We start from the raw sequence: 25265 nt of genomic DNA, 5'->3' as shown, positions 1-25265 counted from the left end.
AGACGGAAGATTAGGGGGGACATATGGAAGACTAGGGAGAATTACAGGGGTGAATAATGATGGTTGTGCATACCACTCGTATCTAGATCAAATTGCGTCCCGGCACGTATGTTTTTGTGACATGCATCAGTGCATCAGACATTATCTGCTCAGAGTTTCCATCACACTGCAACACATACAGTATGTGGATTGAATGACCGATTGAGAGAGAGAAATACACAGAGAGAGAGAGAGAGCGAGATCGTCGACAATGCTTCATAATCAACGTGTGTGGGATGAGATTTTCTTCGTAAGATGTTTTCTCCCCTTCTGATTGACAGGCCAATATCTGCCTACTTAATACATCTTCATCACATTTTGGGGGTCCTGCTTCCAAGGCCTTTTCACAGCCTGTCAATCAGCTCTCCTAGATCTCGAGTGTAAATGCCATACTACAGATGGGAGAGAACTGGGGCTTCAGATAGACATGGCTTCCAACCGCCGTCCATTCAATTCTCATGGTTTAGAAGGGGGGGTGGTGCGAAACGCATTCCGTGCTGAGCCGAGTGTCTGTTGATTCTCCTTATTTTCTTTCAATTTGTGTCCACTTTAGACCTAGACAACCAGGTAAGGGGATTTCCTAACTAATCCGTGACCTTAATTGATCAATCATGTACAATAGAGGAGAGAAAAAAGGGGATTTCCTAACTAATCCGTGACCTTAATTGATCAATCATGTACAATAGAGGAGAGAAAACCGCAGACATTCGTCCCTCCATGAAATGAGTTTGACACCTGTGCCACTTGTCAGGATACAAAGCCAGCTTTTTGCATGATTCTACACGGGCATATTATGAGAGCCTTGTGGCCAGCTGTGAAGGAAAGTACCTGCTATATATATATATGTGCCATTTAGCAGATGCTTATTTTACATTTGCATATGGTGGACCCAGCTGGAATTGAAACCACGACTCTTGACGTTGCAAGCCCCCATGCTCTACCGACTTAGCTGCACAGGACCAAACTGAATGGTGAGAGTTCTTCACTAGCCTGCTGGGTCAGACAGAGGAACACTTGTTACTCCTACTGATTGGTAAGTGGCAATCTCACACAGCAGGTAAAAAGGACATCATACTCTGAACTTATTCGTGGCAACAAACCCATCAAACATGAGTTTGAATACTTCGCTATTTGTTATTTAAATATGTATTTTCTGCGCATTTGAGTATTTTCAAATAATCAACTACTTCTATTGGAAGTATTTGAAAGATCTGTCAAATAATTTCCTATGAAAAGCCTACTATTTGAAAGTGTATTTGAATACTTATTTCAAATCCTATTTTCAAATACCAGGGTTAAATGAATGTATTAGAGTGAAGGTATTTGAGTATTTTCAAATACTTTCCAAGTGAATTTCCAAATACATTCAACTGTCTTTTCAATAAAAAAAAAATATATATAAATAAACCCAAAAAGTATTTGAAAGTAATTTAAATACACTAAATAGTTTTTTTAACCCAGGTATGAAACCCATACTTGTTCAATTATGCGACGTGATCCAGAAAGATGGTTCCTTCACGGTCAAGTTATGGAAGGGGGTATTTCAATGAGAGGACTCTGCCTAGACCTTTAGCTGCCATGGCAACAGACAATAGGCCTACAGTATACATTTTTAGACTAGTTCAGTTTTCCTCTCGGTACAACGCCAAACATGGTCATGAGTTAGGAGTCAGCACACAGACACATGGAAACTCACACACGGACACAAAGCACAGACACACCTACACCAACTATTTTTTTTATTTTTAAGTACAGTGCTGGATGTCATTGTGACGTTGTAATCCCTCTCATATATACTGTATCTCAGAAACAGACCAGGCCAGCGCTCACCTCTATGCATCCACCCACTTTGTCCTACAGAGTTTCTAATAATGGGCTGATATATCCCTGTTTTGACCCACGTAACGTACAGACTTCATAACAAATGTTAAATGTATGTCGTTTGACAACTACTTAAGTTTAAGCTTAAGTTGCTCTACTACGCACAGATAATGGGGAGGAATACATGACCTGTCCATTACCATATTTTTCCAGCTCAAAACAAAATATAGCATAACATGGATACATGTAACACGTTGTTTGGCTCTAAAATACCAAACTACACTTTACAAAAGATAAACAGTGTCACGCTGGAGGTTAAATGCATCATGATTCATCAACCATTTATCTGCTAAAAAATAAATACAGATAATTTTTTTTTAAAGAAAGTGAGAGTGAGATGAACAAACTGCGTAAAGATATGTGAAGCTGAAGTATGTGTAATCATAGCAGAGGTATCTGTCCTCCAAGCTGAGGGCTTGTTTACCATGCAGCCGTGATTGGACAGCTGCAGTCATCAGAAAAACAGTCCCTGGTTAGCTAACACAGGACTCGACTTGGCACCAGCTGCTCTGCGGACTGTCAGCCAGGGTGATGTGGCTAGAATCATAAGTAGCATGATGGTGCCATGGTGAATTCTGTGCCCCTCTGTGACCAGTAGCTGTTTCCAGGCACTAAAAAGGTTATATGTTAGATTTTAGAGAAGATTATAAACATGGGCAAGTTTACTTTTTTTACCCATACAGGGAAATTAGATGGCCGAGTGGTGATGGATGATTGGTCTATTCAGTCTTAAATGTCTTCAAACAGAGAACACACAATGCCCTGTTATCAACCTAGATTACACGGTAGAGACATCCTGTCCAAGATCTTATTTTGCACAACTTCCTGAATTTGCTGTGTATGTAATTGGCAAAGTTGACACTTGGTAACTGTAGAGCAGGGATTCTTAAATGTCGGGACAGTCCTTGTCTGGCAGGGAAACTTTTTTTTAAAAAGTTGACATTTTTGCATTTGGTTACATTATTTGACCTTAAACATTTAGGGGGATTTTATACGGGGAAATGTTCAATATTATTCATTTCCATGTCGACTTTATACCCAGAAATGCCCTTGTCCGGAGAAAATGATCCTAATTTCAAACTCTCTGAAAAAGTGTTTTGGCTAGTCAACTTTCAGTGGACACCCCTCCTAAAACCCCACATTTCATTTTGGTTGTTGTCTGTGACTCTTTGTTAGTTTCCCCTTTTGTATGGGCGACATTTTTCTGGCAGCTTCATTAAATAGTACAATCAAAACAACAGTCTCAACGTCAACCGTGAAGGGGTGACTCCGGGATACTGGCCTTCTAGGCAGAGTTCCTCTGTCCAGTCTCAACATCAACCGTGAAGGGGCGACTCCGGGATACTGGCCTTCTAGGCAGAGTTCCTCTGTCCAGTGTCTGTGATCTTTAACCCATCTTCATCTTTTCTTCTTATTGGCCAGTCTGAGATATGGCTTTTTCTTTGCAACTCTGCCTAGGAGGTTGAGTTGACGTTGAAACTGGTGTTTTGCGGGTACTATTTAACCTGTTGCCTCTACTTGGGACGCTTGCGTCCCAACTAGAGCTCTGGAAATGCAAATGCGCTACGCTAAATGCTAATAGTATTAGTTAAAACTCAAAAGTTAATTAAAATACACATGCAGGGTATCAAATTAAAGCTACACTCGTTGTGAATCCAGGCAACAAGTCCGATTTTTAAAATGCTTTTCGGCGACAGCATGAGAAGCTATTATCTGATAGCATGCACCAATACACTACAACACAAAAGCACAGCAGGGGACGTAAACAAAATAATTAGCATTTCGGCGTTACACAAACCGCACAATAAAATAGAAAACAGTCATTACCTTTCACCATCTTCTTTGTTGGCACTCCTAGATGTCCCATAAACACTATTGGGTCTTTATTTCGATTAAATCGGGCCATATAAAGCCAAGATATCGTTATATGTAGACTGTGTGATAAACGAAAAAAACAGCGATTTCACAACGTAACGTCATTTTTTAAAATTCAAAAAGTAGACGATAAACTTTCACAAAACACTTTGAAATACGTTTGTAATGCTACTTTAGGTATTAGTAAACGTTAATAAGCGATAAAAGTCATCCGTAGGCGATGTAAATATCATTAGCTGTCGTCTTGGAAAAAATTCCAGGAGAGAGCTCTTCCGGAATGATCTGGGCGGAGACCGGAGGTAAGCGGTGCCCCTCTTTCGGTTCAACCAAGAATCAAAGATGATTCAATTCACAAGACTCTAGACAACATGGGGATGCTGTGGGAGTTGAATGCTCGGTCTTATCTAATTCGGCTCACTGTTAACAATTGCTGGAAGTGGCGCAAGGATATTTATTTCCATTTTCTGTGATCAGGTTTTCCTGCGCTTTCCGATGTAACGCACGTTATGTAATAGCCACAGTCGTGATTTAACCAGTTTTAAAAACGTCCGAGGGTTTCCTATCCACACATTCTAACCATATGAACGTACTATATTCCTGGCATGAGTAGCAGGGCGCTGAAATGTTGCGCGATTTTTAACAAAATGTTCAAAAAAGTAGAGGGTCGACTGAAGAGGTTAATGAAGCTGCCAGTTGAGGACTTGTGAGGCGTCTGTTTCTCAAACTAGACACTCTAATGTACTTGTCCTCTTGCTTAGTTGTACACCGGGGCTTCCCACTCTTTCTATTCTGGTTAGAGCCAGTTTGCGCTGTTCTGTGAAGGGAGTAGTACACAGCGTTTGTACGAGATTATCATTTTCTTGGCAATTTCTCGGATGGAATAGCCTTCATTTCTCAGAACAAGGATAGACCGACGATTTTCAGAAGAAAGGTCTTTGTTTCTGGCCATTTTGAGCCCGTAATCGAACCCACAAATGCTGATGCTCCAGATACTCAACTAGTCTATAGAAGGTCAGTTTTATTGCTTCTTTAATTAGTATAACAGTTTTCAGCTGTGCTAACATAATTGCAAAAGGGGTTTCTAATGATCAATTAGCCTTTTAAAATGATCAACTTGGATTAGCTGACGCAAGAGCACAAAAGAGCTTTGAGGGCACCTCCTCCATTGGCCCCGCCTCTGGAATGGGAGCCGAACAACTGGTTCAATGACATACCTCGGGTTCAGGCACCACCCCCAGATGAAGGGGGGGATGAGTCATCAAGCAAGACGGAGGGAGTCAAACCAGGAGTAGAGTCTGACTGGGTGAACTTGACGGAAGATTTGGGTTTCGATGATTCATAGACACAGCCACCAGAAGCACTGCAAATAATAATAGTACTGCTACCTCACACCACAGCCACCCGAAGTACTGCAACTAGTAATAGCACTGCTGCGACACGCTCACAGAGGCATTTTCTGTGCTAGGCCACACTGTGAAAAAAACATAATTCAAAGCATGGGTTGACTTGGTCCCGACAAAAGAGTATATAAGAAGCAGGCCTTCAACAGATAGGCATGATAGTGCTACTTGACTTACCAATGACAGACAGCTTGTGATACTTCAACTATCATCAACCTAAAAGGTCATATCTGACTTTCATACTCTAGAACAATTGTATCTCTTGACTTCTGATTTCTGAACGAGACATACTGAGACAACTACCCTCTACACTCCTGTTGCTTAAAGATATCCACCCCTTAACCGGAGTGGATAAATAGCATCAGTGGTGTTACAAAGGGTCTTGATCTCGAACCGTTCTCTTCACTAATCAGTTAATCATAGTACAAACTTCTAGTAGGAGAAACAGATACTGAGTGATTGAATAAGCCTCTAGAGAAATTGTGAGTTGGAAGAATACTCTTTGGGGACCAACCAGGTCAACCTGCGCTAAGGTAATTAACCGCTTGTTGTAATACACATATAAGGCATTAATAGTAGTAAGTGTTTTGATGATTGTTGATGTTATAGATTAAGGACTAAAAAATAAACTCTAATAACGTGTACAACTGTGTGAATTGCAAACATTGAATAGAAAGCAGAAACTATACCCAAAACCCTAGGGGAGAGAACACCTCTGACACTGCCAATCTAGGGAAACAAGTCTAGTTTCTACACTAAAGACAATATAATGGTTTGGACAGAATAATCATTTTATTGTAATAGTAAAACTCTATATTAATACTCAAGCAGTATTAGCCGACGGACATCGACTGTAAATCGTGACCAAGTTATAGCTTGCGTGAGTCTAGATATAAGAGCATACAAAGGGAAAGCTGAAGTAAAACAAGAGGTGCTTTAAGTCTGATTGATATTAGCTAAGATCCCGAAACAAGCCTAACGGCACCACACAAGGCTAATCTCTGAATAAAAGGGCAGGATACATAACCAGGTCAGTCTGGACCGGACCTGTGAGTCACCTGTTAGCCGGGTGACATAAGAACTTGAGTGAGACGACTTGTATCACTCTCGACGGGGGTACCTTAATAACGGCCCTATAGCAAAATCCCCTACCGCGATAATGCTGATAATGTGCCCCTGCATGCCTATGTAGATATTCCATTCAAAATCAGCTTTTCCTTTCAAAAACGAGGACATTTCTAAGTGACCCAAAACTTTTGAATGGTAGTGTAGCTCTGTCTCTCATCCCATCTTTCAAGAATCCCTGAGAATATCAGTTTCTCCTCTGGGCTACAATGTTGGCAGCCTTGTAAACAAGTTAAAACACTGGAATGTGAGATGCAATCGACACCTCCATTTAAGATGAACGAAACCCTCATTATTTAGTTGAATGATTTTTCAATTTGAGAGTTATTTTTCTATATGGCCTTCACTTACTCGTTCTGAACTTCCAATATGAATGTGGCAGGTGTGGCTTCATGAAAATGATTCAAGAGCAGCATCTCACGGAATTGAGTGCTCCAACCCAATTCCCCCTCTGACACAGCCACAATATGCCCTATGTGGGTGTCTAGTATCACACGTTAACACGTCATCTGATTGAATCTAGGCCTTAGTAATACATTTGCATCGTATTTATAATATCTCCAAACATTCAAAAGGCATGGCTGGACATATACACTCTCAGTTGTGCACTCAGAGTAGAGTAAGACCATCACTCATATTTTTCATGACATTTCTACCCAAATGAAATGTTCCTACTTGCTAAGTACAGATGACCTTGATGCTAACTGTTACAGAATGTTACAGGAGACAGGCATCGCCATAACTACTGTATGATGCAGTGCAGAGTTTTGGCATACACAGGCAGCAGGACCTAACTGAATTCATGGAGGAGAGCAGAGGTGGGGCAAGGAGACATGTTGTCCGCAGAAAAATGTAAATTCAAATATTTCTGTCTGCTTGTCCTGCCTGCCTGCCTGTCTGCCTGCCTGTCTGCCTGTCTGTCTGCTTGTCTGTCTCTGCCTGCCTGCCTGCCTGCCTGCCTGCCTCCCTCCCTCCCTCCCTCCCTCCCTCCCTCCCTCCCTCCCTCCCTCCCTCCCTCCCTCCCTCCCTCCCTCCCTTCAGGATGACATACCCGAGGGGGCATAACTACTATTGTGTTACAGTCCTAATAACACAAGATACAAAAATGTATCTGAAATGTAGCCGTGGACATCAACAACCGTCATTTAACAAAATAGCACAAGAAAGTAACCCAGTCTTAATTTGTACATGTAGTACATCATTAAAGAGAGACTGGGTTGCAAGAAGGATATGTGCCCCACTAGGACATGCGTATCCGAAATGCAGCTGTAGATGCAGTAGGCACACTCATAATTTGTGGCTTTTAAAAATATATATATTATTTAACTAGGCAAGTCAGTTAAGAACAAACTTACAATGACGGCATAAGAACAGGGTGTTAACTGCCTTTTCTCTGGGATTCAATCTAGCAACCTTTCGGTGGATGGCCCAACTCTCTAACCACTAGGCTACCAACATGCACAGATCAATCAACTCGACAGGGAGAGCACCACTAGTTGCTAAAACATTCTTACAGGCTTCATAGCATAGCATTCATCTATATATTTCTCTATATTTCTCTTGAATTTGAGACACTTTGCAATGAGTGTAACCAAGCCGCCACTTCTTCAGGTGCACAATATTTTCTGTGTGGGAGAGTTTCAGGAAAGCAAACTCAATCAAAGTAAGTGTATGTTCTACAGTCATAGTTGATGTGAAATGTTCTACAGTCATAGTTGATGTGAAATGTTCTACAGTCATAGTTGATGTGTCTCCGACCACTACCTTGTATCCTTTTCCCTCTTGCTCTCATCCAACACTTCCCACACTGCCCCTACTCGGATGGTATCGCGCCGTCCCAATCTTCGCTCTCTCTCCCCCGCTACTCTCTCCTCTTCCATCCTATCATCTCTTCCCTCTGCTCAAACCTTCTCCAACCTATCTCCTGATTCTGCCTCCTCAACCCTCCTCTCCTCCCTTTCTGCATCCCTTGATTCTCTATGTCCCCTATCCTCCAGGCCGGCTCGGTCCTCCCCTCCTGCTCCGTGGCTCGACGACTCATTGCGAGCTCACAGAACAGGGCTCCGGGCAGCCGAGTGGAAATGGAGGAAAACTCGCCTCCCTGCGGACCTGGCATCCTTTCACTCCCTCCTCTCTACATTTTCCTCTTCTGTCTCTGCTGCTAAAGCCACTTTCTACCACTCTAAAGTCCAAGCATCTGCCTCTAACCCTAGGAAGCTCTTTGCCACCTTCTCCTCCCTCCTGAATCCTCCCCCCCCCTCCTCCCTCTCTGCAGATGACTTCGTCAACCATTTTGAAAAGAAGGTCGACGACATCCGATCTTCATTTGCTAAGTCAAACGACACCGCTGGTTCTGCTCACACTGTCCTACCCTGTGCTCTGACCTCTTTCTCCCCTCTCTCTCCAGATGAAATCTCGCGTCTTGTGACGGCCGGCCGCCCAACAACCTGCCCGCTTGACCCTATTCCCTCCTCTCTTCTCCAGACCATTTCCGGAGACCTTCTCCCTTACCTCACCTCGCTCATCAACTCATCCCTGACCGCTGGCTACGTCCCTTCTGTCTTCAAGAGAGCGAGAGTTGCACCCCTTCTGAAAAAACCTACACTCGATCCCTCCGATGTCAACAACTACAGACCAGTATCCCTTCTTTCTTTTCTCTCCAAAACTCTTGAACGTGCCGTCCTTGGCCAGCTCTCCCGCTATCTCTCTCAGAATGACCTTCTTGATCCAAATCAGTCAGGTTTCAAGACTAGTCATTCAACTGAGACTGCTCTTCTCTGTATCACGGAGGCCCTCCGCACTGCTAAAGCTAACTCTCTCTCCTCTGCTCTCATCCTTCTAGACCTATCGGCTGCCTTCGATACTGTGAACCATCAGATCCTCCTCTCCACCCTCTCCGAGTTGGGCATCTCCGGCGCGGCCCACGCTTGGATTGCGTCCTACCTGACAGGTCGCTCCTACCAGGTGGCGTGGCGAGAATCTGTCTCCTCACCACGCGCTCTCACCACTGGCGTCCCCCAGGGCTCTGTTCTAGGCCCTCTCCTATTCTCGCTATACACCAAGTCACTTGGCTCTGTCATAACCTCACATGGTCTCTCCTATCATTGCTATGCAGACGACACACAATTAATCTTCTCCTTTCCCCTTCTGATGACCAGGTGGCGAATCGCATCTCTGCATGTCTGGCAGACATATCAGTGTGGATGACGGATCACCACCTCAAGCTGAACCTCGGCAAGACGGAGCTGCTCTTCCTCCCGGGGAAGGACTGCCCGTTCCATGATCTCGCCATCACGGTTGACAACTCCATTGTGTCCTCCTCCCAGAGCGCTAAGAACCTTGGCGTGATCCTGGACAACACCCTGTCGTTCTCAACTAACATCAAGGCGGTGGCCCGTTCTTGTAGGTTCATGCTCTACAACATCCGCAGAGTACGACCCTGCCTCACACAGGAAGCAGCGCAGGTCCTAATCCAGGCACTTGTCATCTCCCGTCTGGATTACTGCAACTCACTGTTGGCTGGGCTCCCTGCCTGTGCCATTAAACCCCTACAACTCATCCAGAACGCCGCAGCCCGTCTGGTGTTCAACCTTCCCAAGTTCTCTCACGTCACCCCGCTCCTCCGCTCTCTCCACTGGCTTCCAGTTGAAGCTCGCATCCGCTACAAGACCATGGTGCTTGCCTACGGAGCTGTGAGGGGAACGGCACCTCAGTACCTCCAGGCTCTGATCAGGCCCTACACCCAAACAAGGGCACTGCGTTCATCCACCTCTGGCCTGCTCGCCTCCCTACCACTGAGGAAGTACAGTTCCCGCGCAGACCAGTCAAAACTGTTCGCTGCTCTGGCCCCCCAATGGTGGAACAAACTCCCTCACGACGCCAGGACAGCGGAGTCAATCACCACCTTCCGGAGTCACCTGAAACCCCACCTCTTTCAGGAATACCTAGGATAGGATAAAGTAATCCTTCTCACCCCCCTTAAAAGATTTAGATGCACTATTGTAAAGTGGCTGTTCCACTGGATGTCTTAAGGTGAACGCACCAATTTGTAAGTCGCTCTGGATAAGAGCGTCTGCTAAATGACTTAAATGTAAATGTGAAATGTTCTACAGTCATAGTTGATGTGAAATGTTCTACAGTCATAGTTGATGTGAAATGTTCTACAGTCATAGCTGATGTAAAATGTTCTACAGTCATAGCTGATGTCAAATGTTCTACAGTCATAGCTGTTGTAAAATGTTCTACAGTCATAGCTGATGTAAAATGTTCTACAGTCATAGCTGATGTAAAAAGTTCTACAGTCATAGCTGATGTAAAAAGTTCTACAGTCATAGCTGATGTAAAAAGTTCTACAGTCATAGCTGATGTAAAATGTTCTACAGTCATAGCTGATGTAAAAAGTTCTACAGTCATAGCTGATGTAAAATGTTCTACAGTCATAGCTGATGTAAAATGTTCTACAGTCATAGCTGATGTAAAAAGTTCTACAGTCATAGCTGATGTAAAATGTTCTACAGTCATAGCTGATGTAAAATGTTCTATAGTCATAGCTGATGTCAAATGTTCTACAGTCATAGCTGATGTCAAATGTTCTACAGTCATAGCTGATGTAAAAAAGTTCTACAGTCATAGCTGATGTCAAATGTTCTACAGTCATAGCTGATGTCAAATGTTCTACAGTCATAGCTGATGTAAAATGTTCCACAGTCATAGCTTATGTAAAATGTTCTACCTGGCAGTATCTAATTTGAATCTGCCGTGAATAAGAGTAAATTCCCATTCTGAGCTCAACACACACAAACACAAACGGCATAGAGAGAGAGCAGGGAGAGGTGAGAAAGTAGGCTATATTATTATCATAGGCTATTGTAAAAGTGGTCAATACTATCACACAATAACTGTAACGCAAATGAATAAGTGCCGAGTGAAAGTTTGCCCACTTGTTTTAGTAGGCCACACACGGTATGGGTCCTACATACAAAATGTACCACAAATGGAGGCCTATCTGAAATGTAGTCATATACACAACAACTGTCTTGTCATTTTGCACACAAGAAAGCACCAGCTGTAGATATCCCCACGAAGACTGGTCGCCCAAGATACGCTCATTAAAACAACACACACTGGAAACATCATTCAGGACCGTGGACAGAAGGCTGCAGCCAGTCAGCTCGATGAAAGGATAATGTTAGATGTGCCGGCAGCGTCACCCCCGAGCACAACCAATAGGCTACATTGGTCATTGTGCCTATACCCGTCAAATAACACAAAACTGTATATCTATCGATAGCAATTAGTCCCACAAAAGCAAGGAATCACAGATACATCTAAAATATGAATTGAAGTAAAAAGCAAAGGCCTAACAACAAGTAGGGTTACATGAGGGGAAACCAACGAATGACTCATTCAGGCACGGTAGCCAGGGTCATAGGTTATAGCTTACCATTTAGACGAGTTGCAGCCTCCTCCATGCTGTGTTGAACCTCATGAGAAATGTCAGATTCCATTCTCCTTTCCTGCCGAAATGTACTTGTCAGCTCCCGTTCATATGCCAGCCGGACCAGCTAGGCTTTTCGTTGATGTAACATGCTGCGCCTGTGTTCACTGAGTAAGCCCTTAAGAGTGGAGAAGGAATTTTCACACATTGCTGTAGATGTCCCCAAATGTTATTCCAAACCCATGCTTCAGTGCCAACAGCACAGTCTGCAATGCTGACAAAGGCCCGCCGTATCTTTGAAGACAACTGATTGGGGTCCATTTGTTGTTGCTGGCTGTGGTGCCGATTTCGTTTTGCAAGAACCAATGAACTCTGCTTTCACTGGTTCAGTTTTGGTTAGATCCAGTCCTCGGGAGCTAGTTACTAGTGGCTGGGGTAATGGAGGTGCAGGTGCTTGTTGTGATGTTACCCTCGTGGTGTTGGTGCTAGGCCCTGGCTCTCCTCAACCTCTGTGGTCAGCAGGCGGCGTGGGGGGTGGGCGGGTATTACATTTGCTGCTAGGCTCCTCAATCTCGGTGGTAGGCCTAGCGGGCTGCTCGGTGAGCTTGGCATCGCACTCGACATGGTGGTCCTCCATTTCTTTTTGCTTTTGGCAGTGCCTAGCCATTTTCAGATATCCACGCTGATTAGCCAGCTATAAATATTCAGCTCACCGCTTCCTGACCTTAACGAAGCTAGTACCTACTAGCTAGCCTATTATTAGCTGTAGCTGTCTGGAAAAGTGAACAACTTTTTCTTCTCTCTTTGAGAAAAAAGAACGGTTAATTTGACCCCGACCTGGGTGGGATCCAATTAGATTCGTAAATGAAGGTGATGAAGACGGTATCTTATGACATTGCATGGCTAGGTGCCCAATCACAATGCATTTTGGGATTTTAACTACTAAATATTACATTATTACACCCCCCTCCTTCCCCCTCCTCAGATCATGAAAGCGCACCGGCATAGCCTCTGTCCCGGTCTGCGCTACTGGCAGGCCCAACAACACTACATTGGCAAAACCAGGCATTGTAATTCATAAACCATTCATTATGTTTATGGGGAAACAAAACAGAGGGGCCACAAATTCTGTCTGGTGACTCCACGCCCGGCTTTGTCCACCCCGTAGAGGCTCTGTCTTTCTCACGTCATCTCTCCATCTCCCTGTTGAGCACAACACATCCTCACGTCAGGACAGATTTTCCTTTTTCTCTCCAACGCCAACTTCTAATCTCTGAAACGTGTCACCACTGACATTTACATCTGCTCACTTACCCACATACAGTGCATTCGGAAAGTAAGCAGATCCCTTGACTTTTTCCACATTTTGTTACGTTAGACTTCTTCTAAAATGGATGAGAAAAAAAAATCCCTCTTCAATCTACACACAAGACCCAATAATGACAAAGCAAGGTTGTTAGAAAAGTTATTTCAGTTTTTATTTGTAATAAATTCGCTATCACAGTATTCAGACCCTTCACTCAGTACTTTGTTGAAGCACCTTTGGCAGCGTTTACAGCCTCGAATCTTCTTGGGTATGAAACTACAAGCTTGGCACAGCAGTATTTGGGGAGTTTCTTCCATTCTTCTCTGCAGATCCTCTCAAGTCCTGTCAGGTTGGATGGGGAGCGTCGCTGCACAGCTATTTTCAGGCCTCTCCAGAGATGTTCGATTGTGTTCAAGTCCGGGCTCTGGCTGGGCCACTCAAGGACATTCAGAGACTTGTCCCGAAGCCACTCCTGTGTTGTCTTGTCTGTGTGCTTAGGGTTGTTGTACTGTTGGAAGGTGAACCTTCGCCCCAGTCTGAAGTCCTGAGCACTCTGGAGCAGGTTTTCATCTAGGATCTCTCTGTACTTTGTCCATTCACCCTCGATCCTCACTAGTCTCCCAGTCCCTGCCCCTAAAAAACATTGCCACAGCATGATACTGCCACCACCATGCTTCACCGTAGGGATGGTGCCAGGTTTCCTCCAGACGTGACACTTGTCATTTAGGCCAAAGAGTTCAATCTTGGTTTCATCAGACCAGAGAAGCTTGTTTGTCATGGTCTGAGATTCCTTTAGGTGCTTTTTTGCAAACTCCAAGCGAGCTGTATTTTACTGAGGAGTTTCTTCCGTCTGGCCACTCTGCCATAAAGGCCTGATTGGTGGAGTTCTGCAGAGATGGTTGTCATTCTGGATGGTTCTCCCATCTCCACAGAGGAACTCTGGAACACCTCCCTGACCAAGGCCCTTCTCCCCCGATTGCTCAGTTTGGCCTGGTGGCCTGCTCTAGGAAGAGTGTTGGTGGTTTCAAACTTCTTCACTGTGTTCTTGGGGACCTTCAATGCTGCAGACATTTTTTTGGTACCTTCCCCAGATCTGTGCTTCAACACAATCCTGTCTCGGAGCTCTACGGACAATTCCTTCGACCTCATGGCTTGGTCTTTGCTCTGACATGCACTGTCAACTGTGGGACCTTATATAGACTGGTGTGTTCCTTTCCAAATCATGTCCAATCAATTAGATTTACCACAAGTGGACTCCAATCAAGTTGTAGAAAAATCTCAAGGATGATGAATGGAAACAGGATGCACCTGATCTCAATTTAGAGTCTTATAGCAAAACAGTTGTAAATACGTTTTTTATTTTTTTATTTATACATTTGCAAAAATGTCCAAAAACCTGTTTTCGCGTTGTAATTATTATGGGACGTTGTTAAATAAAAATACAATAATTATGTGTAGATTGATGAGCAAAACAATTCATCTAATACATTTTAGAATCAGGCTGTAATGAAGCAAAAAGTGGAAAATAGAAGGGGTCTGAATACTTTCCAAATGCACCGTCCCTTCATGCATTCCTATACTGTACATCTCCCTGCGGTGACGCTCATTTAAAAAAAAATCATTTTGTCACAGCTGTGACTCATTGAACCTCAACGGCATTGTTGAGAGAGCACTACAAGACTAAATTCAAAGACCGAATGATACATGTTTACACAGAGTGTAGGGAGAGCCGGTTTATACAGGATATTCACTTCCCATTCCCAGATAAACATAGACTGTGATACACATATCTCCCTCCTGTACTAATAGGCAGATGCTGTCCAAGTCATGTGATTTCCCCCCAGATGTGGTTCACCTCTAGTACAGAGATGACGTTAGGGACGACCTGACCCGTGTCGAATCATTTCGGCATTTTCACTGGCGGTTTCAGTCCGCTTGACGTGTTGTGTTGGACATCTACGTCACAGGAATAGCCCGTTAGACAGATATCAAAGATCGTTATCTTCCATTGTATTATTGACTCACAATGCCTGCATGTCTGGAGAATCTGCTGTTTCTGTTAGCTCTCTTTTGTCTCTTGTTAGTTTCATTGTGGTCTCTTGTGGAGGAAACTACCATTGTGGTCAGCCTGACTGCCAGTCAAGTTGAACGTTTCAGCAAGAATGATCCATCTGGAGGTGCTGGGGGAGTTAGTGTGTGTGACAGGGGGCTCTAGCTGAGTCTCTACCCTCCCGCCCCCGCCCTAAAGTCAAGTATTCTGAAAGGAAACTCCCACCCTCTTGCCCTAAACATCCCTCTTCTTTTCCCCTCTCGTGGCTGACTTATTCTCTCTCCGTGTCTCCTCTCGTGCATTGGCTGTCTGTCTGAAGTCTTGACTTCAGTGAGTGGACTGACTGCTAATGGTTGGCATTTCCCCGTCACAGAGGACGTGTACTGGGTTGAAAAACACCAGCCTGTCGGTTGTCTTCTCTCATCAGAGTGTTTCTGACTGGAGTGGTCGCAGCTTTCTTCCTGTCGCCATGTGGGACTCTCACGGTCTGGCAGTACCTCAAATGTTCTGAAGCCTCCCCTCAGGCTGACTGAATGGAAATCTCCTGTGCATGAGGGTTACGGAAGGAGACAGAAGTTCTTGCCCCACTGTGGAGAATCGTTGTCGACAACAAGCGAAGTCCCACAACTGGCAGGTGAGGGCTTCTAAAAACGGTGTTCAAGGACTCAGAAGTGATTTAAAAGTGTAGCTGAAGGAATGATAAAGCTTTTGTCAACGTCTTCCTCTCTGATGGAGTTAAGACATTCACTAAAAGTTAGTGCACAGAGTATCGCTGTATGTTTTGGAAGATGAGACATTCTCTCAAGTTGATCGGTGAGTCCTTCAGGTCTCAGTTAAAATCGCCTCACAGATGCAGGCGCGTGCTTTTTAAATATTCTACCTAAAGATTGCGCTGACAAGTTTAATTTGAATTCGGTCCTAAAAGAACTGCCCCCCCCAACACGCCCTTTTCCCTGTTGCTCTGGCCACAGGATGACAGTGGTAAAAAGAAGGATGACTAGCCCGTAGCAGTGTGTCAGCCTTACTAACCGATTAGACTAAAGAGGCCTGGGAATGTAGCCAGTGACTGGTTCAATGATCGAAGACATGCTAATTGCTCCCACAGGTGCTTATAGGGCGAAACAGAGGGTGGATTCTGAGAACTGTGGAAATGTGGAGGAGAACAGTCTTCTGATTTGAGAAAGAAGAGGACATTTTTCTCAAGATGTAAACGAGTTGTGCTTCGAGACCGTTGGGACACGAGGCTGACTGTAACCCGGGGAGGGGCTGACATTTCGCTGTCACTGGACGTCTGAGAGTCCACGCCTGTGTGTTTGGTGAAGAGAACGTTAGCATACTGCTGGATGGATGTAATGAACTGAAACCCTCATTAGAAACGTCTTTAGAGGGCTAGGAAGGGTGGCTTCAGTGGGTAGATATTACGTGTCGTGTCAGTCAAATGTACTCTTCTAGGCGCTAAGCAAGGTTCATTTGACGCTGAGAGAATAGGGACGATACAAGGAGGAAAGTACACCCGCAATCTCAAGGAGTTATCCAAGACTGTGTTTAAATCTGACATGTAGCAGACCGAGACACCTGTGGGAGATGCAAGGACAGGTAGCATGTATAGTGGCAGACTCCTTATGAAGGGTTGCCCGCTACACTAATATTCACAATGCTTTATTAATGAGACAGGTCAGATAGCTTTAAAAGAAAAATGTGCATTCTCCAGGTCAAACTTGAGACATAACCAAAGCTTGCCTGAGAAAGTAGACCTCCAGTGTTCTTCAGTAATGTACTGGAATGTACAAGTTTGGACAGGCATTCTGCGAGCATTTCTTATCTAATGAAAGAGGAAATGGAACTGTGTTCGAGTGAAGGGTAACCACAAATAGCACAGGTATCAAGAACACACGCACAGCGGTCACAGTGGTACAGTATCATGCACTATGTGTCCGCAATATGAATGTATTTTAGGAGTCGACGAAACATTAGTGATCCTTGTTACTACGAGGGGAATACCAGAGTTACTCACACCTCAAGCTGTTGGCAAAAGGTTCAACAACGCAATGACTATCCCACCAATGTCTCTGAAACTAGAAGATGTTTTTAGATTCCACAGTGATTACTGTGGGCCAAATGTTTTGACTAGTCAGTGCTCTAGTACAGGGTTTTCCAAACTTGGTCCTGGCCCCCCCCCCCCCCCCCCCCCCCCCCAGCACTACACAGTTGATTCAACTAATCAAAGCTTGATGATGAGTTGGTTATTTGAGTTAGCTGTGTGGCGGTTGGGAAAAAAACAAAACGTGCCCCCAGGGTGGACCCAGGACCAAGTTTGGGAAACCTTGTAGATTACAACAGCATAGCAGAACGTTCTGGTTATTGATTTACACAAGTTGTCTTTCAGGTCTGTAGTCTTTCAGCAAACCAAAATACAGTTCTCAGGTTGCCCCTATTCACGAGGGTTTAGACTACCGTGGTAAAAAGGAAAACATCACATAGTCAATGCTCAGTCTTAGCGGGTACATAATGAACGACTAATCTCACCTCATGGACCATTGGTCAGGCAGGCTCTTTTTATTTTGCATGTTATGTCTCAGTCATCCACATGGTGAGAGCTTAGATTAATGACACATCTGTGGATCACCCATAGAATGACCTTTTAGATCAAGACCACGAGGAATAAACCAGGGAATAGGATTGAGTGCTTTATCAGGCTAGATAAACACTAATTCTATACTGTGGAGTACCTTTACATCACATTTCATGCCAATTTAGTGAGACTGCCAACTTCCGTAACACATGCATTGCTACTTACACCCATAGGCCTACCCACACCCACACCCACAAATGCACACCAACACACCCATACTTACACGTGTACACTCTTAGAAAAAAGGGTTCCAAAAGGGTTCTTTGGCTGTCCCAATAGGAGAACCCTTTTTGGTTCACCTTGGGGATCCATGTAGAACCCTTTCCATGTAGACCCCTAAAGGTGGTTCTAGCTGGAACTAAAAGGGTTCTCCAAAGGGTCCTCCTATGAGGCCAGCCGAACAACTCTTTTATGTTCTAGAGAGCACCATTTTCCCCCTAGCGTTTAGGATCTTAATTTGATCACCCTGTAACAGTATACCTTTTTGGAAATGCAGGAAATGCTCAACTTGTAGTGTATTTGAGGTTTAAGACGGCTTCTGAAGTTTGGAATTTCCACTTTCAAATTTCATTTGATTTGACTTGATTTTCTCGTAAGAAAAATGTATCAACCCTTACAAGAATGCCCATTAATTAAAATCCACATTATAAGTCACATTTTCTGTTGCTGCAGGAATATTTTCCTGCTTTAGCAAACTGGATCAAATTAAGATCATACATACTGTACATTGCCTGGCACCCGCTCTACACACTGACAACAACAAAGCCCGAGTAGGAGGTGGATAGAACATACCAACATAATCTACTCAGCCTCATAAATAAAAAAACGGATTTCCTGTCTTATCTTTCATAACTAATTCTTTCTCCAATGAGCTCGAACCAAACTACTCCTCAATAACAATCAACACCTTTTAGTGCAATCAACAGCAAAATAAATTATACCTTGTATTACTCCACCGGAGACCTGAAAAGGTAATTATGTGATTGTGCTACTAATAATCGAAATGCACGTTGGTGTAGGTGGTACTGAAAGGAATATAGATATCCATCAGATTGTTGCTACCGTGTTTCCCAGAGTCTAATTGGGATTTAGATTTGAATGATGATCTCGGTTCCATTTGACAGTCGGACTTGCCTGTCTATTTCATGAGCAAGCTAGGACAGAAGCTTAGATCTGATTATCAGTGTGTAGTACCAGTCCGAATGTCATCCCCAAGTTACAGCCGCAGGACAGATTTCTTCCTGCTATCATCACAACAACCCATATGAACTCTATGGAACTACTGTATGTCCGTCCTTACATTAGAGTAAAGGATTTAAACATGTGTTAAACCTACGAACTGTCCTGCTGTCAGTCTTATTGCCTCCAAATATCTAGTTCATCCAATCATAGAGTCTGGCTCTGGCATATCGGACGTCACAACGAAGTGCAAATGCTCTCCCACTAATCACAACCTGTGCTGTAGCAGATCGTAGGCCAGTTTGAAATCATGTAGAGCAATATCCATGGCATATTTAGATGCAATTACTGGACAGCGGCATTAACATAAGGTCATATAAACCCGTTAGGAGGTGGGAGCCAATATTTCCATGACACATTTTTGTCCAATCATAAGGTCCTGAACCCTATGACAGTAACTGCTATCATACACTGAGGGGGTCAGAAAAGATGAGTCACAAAGCCTGAAATTGGTGAAACTTTTCACACGAAAGGGTTAAAAGTGGGGAGATAGTGTAGTTTCATAGGACATTTAGAGTTAGCGAGTTGCACTGAAATAAGGCTCAAATAAATATATTTTTTTCAATTTTTTTATTTCACCTTTATTTAACCAGGTAGACCAGTTGAGAACAAGTTCTCATTTACAACTGTGGCCTAGCCAAGATAAAGCAAAGCAATGCGACACAAACAACACAGAGTTACACATGGAATAAACAAACTTATAGTCAATAACACAATAGAAGAGTCTATATACAGTGTGTGCAAATGAAGTAAGATTAGGGAGGTAAGGCAATAAATAAGCCATAGTGGCGAAATAATTACAGTTTAGCAATTAAACACGGGAGTGATAGATGTGCAGAAGATGAACGTGCAAGTAGAGATACTGGGGTGCAAAGGAGCACAAATAAATAAATAATATGGGGATGAGGTAGTTGGGTGGGCTATTTACAGATGGGCTATGTACAGGTGCAATGATCTGTTAGCTGATCTGACAGCTGATGCTTAAAGTTAGTGAGGGAGATATGAATCTCCAGCTTCAGTGATTTTTGCAATTTGTTCCAGTCATTGGCAGCAGAGAACTGGAAGGAAAGGTGGCCAAAGTAGGAGTTGGCTTTGGGGGTGACCAGTGAAATATACCTTCTAGAGTGCGTGCTATGGGTGGGTGCTGCTATGGTGACCAGTGAGCTGAGATAAGGCAAGGCTTTACCTAGCAAAGACGTATAGATGACCTGGAGTCAGTGGGTTTGGCGATGAATATGAAGCGAGGGCCAGCCAACGAGAGCATACAGGTAGCAGTGGTGGGTAGAATATGGGGCTTTGGTGACAAAATGGATGGCACTGTGATAGACTGCATCCAATTTGCTGAGTAGAGTGTTGGAGGCTATTTTGTAAATGACACGACAAGATGAGGGCAAAGGACGTTTGACTGCTATTCCATCTTGGTCATGATCTGTTGTTTGGCAGCATGAGTGAAGGATGCTTTGTTGCGAAATAGGCAGCTGATTCTAGATTTAATTTTGGATTGGAGATAATTAATGTGAGTCTGGAAGGACAGTTTACAGTCTAACCAGACACCTAGGTATTTATAGTTGTCCACATATTCTAAGTCAGAACCGTCCAGAGTAGTGATGTTAGATGGGTGGGCAGGTGCGGGCAGCGATTGGTGGAAGAGCATGCATTTAGTTTTACATGCATTTAAGAGCAGTTGGAGGCCACAGAAGGAGTGTTGTATGGCATTGAAGCTCGTCGGGAGGTTTGTTAACGGTGTCCCCAGAAGTATACACAATGGTGTCGTCTGTGTAGAGGTGGATCAGAGAATCACCAGCAGCAAGAGCGACATTATTGATGTATACAGAGAAAAGAGTTGGCCCAAGAATTGAACCCTGTGGCACCCCCATAGAGACTGCCAGAGGTACGAACAACAGGCCCTCCGATTTGACACACTGAACTCTGTCTGAGACGTAGTTGGTGAACCAGGCGAGGCAGTCATTTGAGAAACCACGGCTGTTGAGTCTGCCAATAAGAATGCGGTGATTGACAGAGTCGAAAGCCTTGCTGATTTGTAAGGGGTCCAGATTTTCCAGGTCTTTCAGAACATCAGCTACCTGGATTTGGCTGAAGGATAAATGGGGAAGGCTTGGGCAAGTTGCTGTCGGGGATGCAGAGCTGTTGACCGGGGTAGGGGTAGCCAGGTGGAAAGCATGGCCAGCCGCAGAAAAATGCTTATTGAAATTCTCAATTATCGCAGATTTTTCGGTGGTGACAGTGTATCCTAGCCTCAGTGCAGTGGGCAGCTGGGAGGAGGTGCTCTTATTCTCCATGGACTTTACAGTGTCCCATAACTTTTTGGAGTTTGAAGCTACAGGATTCAAATTTCTGTTTGAAAAAGCTAGCCTTTGCTTTCCTAACTGCCTGTATATGTATATTGGTTCCAAACTTCCCTTAAAAGTTGCATATCGCAGGGGCTATTTGATGCTTATGCAGTATGCCACAGGATGTTTTTGTGCTGGTCAAGGGTAGTCAGGTCTGGAGTGAACCAAGGGCTATATCTGTTCCTTGTTCTACATTTTTTGAATGGGGCATGCTTATTTAAGATGGCGAGGAAAGCACTTTTAAAGAATAACCAGACATCCTTTACTGATGGAATGAGGTCAATATCCTTCCAGGATACCCGGGTCAGGTCGATTAGAAAGGCCTGCTCGCTGAAGTGTTTCAGGGAGCGTTTTACAGTGATGAGTGGAGGTCGTTTGACCGCGGACCCATTACGGACGCAGGCAATGAGGCAGTGATCACTGAGATCCAGGTTGAAGACAGCAGAGGTGTATTTATAGGGCAGGTTGGTCAGGATGATATCTATGACGGTGCCCGTGTTTAGGGTTGTACCTGGTAGGTTCCATGATAATTTGTGTGAGATTGAGGGCATCAAGATTAGATATCCATGAGACTATTACTAAACCTCAGAGACCCACTCTTGAAGGGTAGACTCATATTTTTCATCCAGAGCCCATTACGAAGCTAAAATAGTGTGTTACAGTTTTGACTGTGTAAGAGTGGATAGTCAAAAGTGTCTTTTTGACACATTAATGATTTTGCTAACGAAATGGGGTTGGAGAAAATTATGATGAGCTGGATACTGAGATTTTTTTTTTTATGATTGTGAGTAAGAGGATGTTATCTTTTGAGGGATGAGTTCAACTGTGTTCAATGGATATGTTATACAGTATTGTGTGTTTATTTTTATGTGTCTCTATAGTATACTTTATGGGCTCTATTGAAAGCTGAAGCATTACAGATTCCGCAATATAAAATGTAAGGTCTTTTCCAAATGACCCGATATATGCAGCGTTTACCTTGAATGCGGTCTCCGCTAAACCTTCCTATAGTTTACCCAGATTTTTAGCAGAGAAGCAGAAAATAATGTTTCGTTTCTTTAAAAAAAAAAGAACCACCAGTCAGGAGGTATGCTTAGATATGTAGAAAAATACTTTGTTTAAATGTAATCTGTCACCTAATGGAAATATGTTATTTGTGTATTAATTGGGATGCCATGATATATGCCTGTATTGATGATGTGGGTTATCATTCCATGTACTGTGTTTGGTCATTTGGATGTAATATCCTAGGCATGTTAGTGCAGTATATTGAGATGTGAGATTTACAACAGTCAGAATGACAACCTCATTAATATTGAACAAGTAAAGAGGTATGCTTAGATAAAACATCCCAATCACAGACGGCTGTGATGTAGCCTGGATTTTGAACCAGGTACTGCAGTGATGCTTCTTGTTCTGAGATGTGGTGTCTTAGACCACTGCACCACTCGGGAGCCCCTTAACTTCCAATCACGCTGTAAAGTTGAACTTCTGCGACGTGGATTGAATAGAGCCCTTATGTGAGTAACTTTCTGATAAATTAGACTATGGGAAGTTCAAGGAAAGAGAGACTAGTCTGTCTCATTCATGAGTCATGGCCTTGTAAAAGAGACTAAATATGAATTTCCTGATTAAATAAAGGGGGGGAAAATGCATAGATGTGATATGTATTTTTATTTTACACGAATTACATACAAAATGTACTTGTTTGTCTTTTCAGGAACGACTCCAGTTTGGACCTGAACAAAGATGGAGAAACAGATGGATAAAACAAACTTTACTTGCGTGACAATCTCTCAAAGCCCTATCAGTGACTTCCTGATGGGCATCTACATCCTGGCCTTCATCCTGGGCTTGGCCTTTAACCTCTTGACCCTTGGCCCCATCGTCCAGCAGGTCCGCAGCCAGAACGTCCTTGGGGTATTCCTGCTCAACCTGTCCCTGTCTGACATACTCTATATCCTCACCATGCCTCTCTGGATCAACTACTACCACCAGGACCACCACTGGAGCCTGGGCAGCCTCTCCTGCAGCGTGGCTGGCTTCTTCTACTACTCCAACATGTACCTTAGCATCTACCTGCTGTGCTGCATCTCTGTGGACCGCTGCCTGGCCGTCACCTACCCCCTGAGGACCAAGGCCTTCCGCAGCATACGCTACGCCTGGGTGCTGTGTCTGGTTGTGTGCGTGGCTGTCATGTCCGCACACGGCCTGGTGCTGTTCAAGGACAACCTGCAGGACGCCCACGACGACACGCAGGACCGCTGCTACGAGACCTACCCCATGCCAAAGCCCGTGGCCCTGTTCAACCTGCTGCGGGTGGGCATTGGCTTCCTGCTGCCCCTGCTGGTGCTGGGGCTCTGTTACTGGAGAATCCTGGGCCAGGTGAAGCAGAGCGAGGGGCTGGGGGAGCAGGTTAAGAGGAAGGTACGGCTGCTCTCCTTCGGGGTGATGGGGATCTTCTCTGTGTGCTTCGCCCCCTACCACCTCCTCCTGCTGACCCGTTCACTGGCCTACTACTATATGGGCGAACAGAGGTACTGTGAGTTTGAGGAGATCATGCACTTCCCCTTCTCGTGCACGCTGGCCCTGTCCAGCCTGAACAGTGTGGTGGACCCAGTGCTGTATGTGCTGATCAGTAACGGGGTGAGGGAGGACATGAGACTGTGCTGCTGTGGGAATAGAAAGAGTCAAAGGGAGAGAGACAGTTCCGTCATCGCAGTAACATGGAAGACACATACAAACATGATCTGATTACATACAGTGTTTGTGTGCAGGGTTGGGTGGGTTACTTTCTAAATGTAATCAATTACAGTTACTAGTTACCTGTCTAAAATTGTAATCAGTAACGTAACTTTTGAATTACCCAAACTCCCTTTCTGTTACTTTTGGATTACTTTCCCTTTAAGAGGCATTAGAAGAAGACCAAAAGGATCCATCAAACGCATTTGGTGTGTCTTCATAGTGATCCCTGACTCGCTCAGGTGGAACAAACGGATGCTTTTTCAATACTGAATTGAATACCATTGAGAAAACAACATCCTTTCTGAATTTAGAAATAATTTAAGAAGTAATCATCTAGTTTTTCAAAAGTATCTGTAATCTGATTACAATATTCTTGCTGGTAACGTAATTGAATAAAGTTTTTTTTTTTTGTAATCAGATTACATGTAACGTGTCTGTTGTATTTATGCCCTTCCTCTACTGCAGTAAATCCCTTCCGTGCACATTGTAGAAAAAGGACAGCAGGTTTGGCTGTGGGACTTCAATAACATGTTCTTTCATATCAACCCACTTCCATGGACAATCAGTCAATCAGGTTGTCCTTAAAATGTTCAAAGAAAAGGACTGCAGCCTTTGTGTAGTTTTTCTAATATCCTGCTTGGTGATGAGGATGGATATTCATTCATATGCATCATGTTCTTTTTAATTGGAGCTTTCTCTTAATGCCTGTCTTCATTGGTATGGAAAATCCTTTCAAAGGCTGTCTGTTCTGGCTTTATGTTACAGGGTCGTTCCGCTTGAAGGGCCCTTGTATCTCTTCAGGTCTGCCAGAGGTTTTTGTTGATATACACTTGGTTTACAAATGAACCTTTTATATTCTAATTTGCCTGCTTTGTGGACCGACAAATGAGAACATTGTTCAATTTCGTATTTATCCTAAACAAAATCTATGTAGTAAACAATGCTGGTGTTGAAATCCCAGAAAATACAGTATGGGACAATGAAGACCTGTTGACAATGTTAATCCAATAAACAAAAAAGGAAGCTACCCACATTTGCATATGTGTTTCTTATGTTTACACGTACAATTCCATTATGGGTTCAATCAGTTCCTCTCTCAGTCCCTCAAGGTAAAATACAAAAAGAGAACTGAGTCAGTGCATCTTTTTTTTAAACTCATGTTCTGAACATGGGAGATCACTGTAG

General features: G+C 43.8%; 1 protein-coding gene across 2 annotated transcripts; it reads left to right on the top strand.

Annotated features, from left to right (window-relative positions):
* The first annotated feature begins 48 nt into the window (after window positions 1–48).
* LOC115137067 (G-protein coupled receptor 4-like) lies at window positions 49–25107 on the top strand. 2 transcript variants are annotated; one of them, XM_029673095.2, is made up of 2 exons: window positions 49–1072; window positions 23056–25107. In XM_029673095.2, exon 2 carries the CDS (start codon window positions 23085–23087, stop codon window positions 24087–24089), a length of 1005 nt encoding a protein of 334 aa, XP_029528955.1. In that variant the 5' UTR covers window positions 49–1072; window positions 23056–23084; the 3' UTR covers window positions 24090–25107. The 2 variants fall into 2 exon arrangements, with proteins under 2 accessions (XP_029528955.1, XP_029528956.1); XM_029673096.2 differs by lacking the exon at window positions 49–1072 and adding an exon at window positions 10302–15747.
* Window positions 25108–25265: the final 158 nt, after the last annotated feature.

The sequence above is a fragment of the Oncorhynchus nerka genome, linkage group LG11 (genome assembly GCF_034236695.1).
Source record: "Oncorhynchus nerka isolate Pitt River linkage group LG11, Oner_Uvic_2.0, whole genome shotgun sequence".
Lineage (NCBI taxonomy): Eukaryota > Metazoa > Chordata > Actinopteri > Salmoniformes > Salmonidae > Oncorhynchus > Oncorhynchus nerka.
Note: the sequence above shows the minus strand (reverse complement) of the source record. Positions and strands in the feature narration are given on the sequence as shown.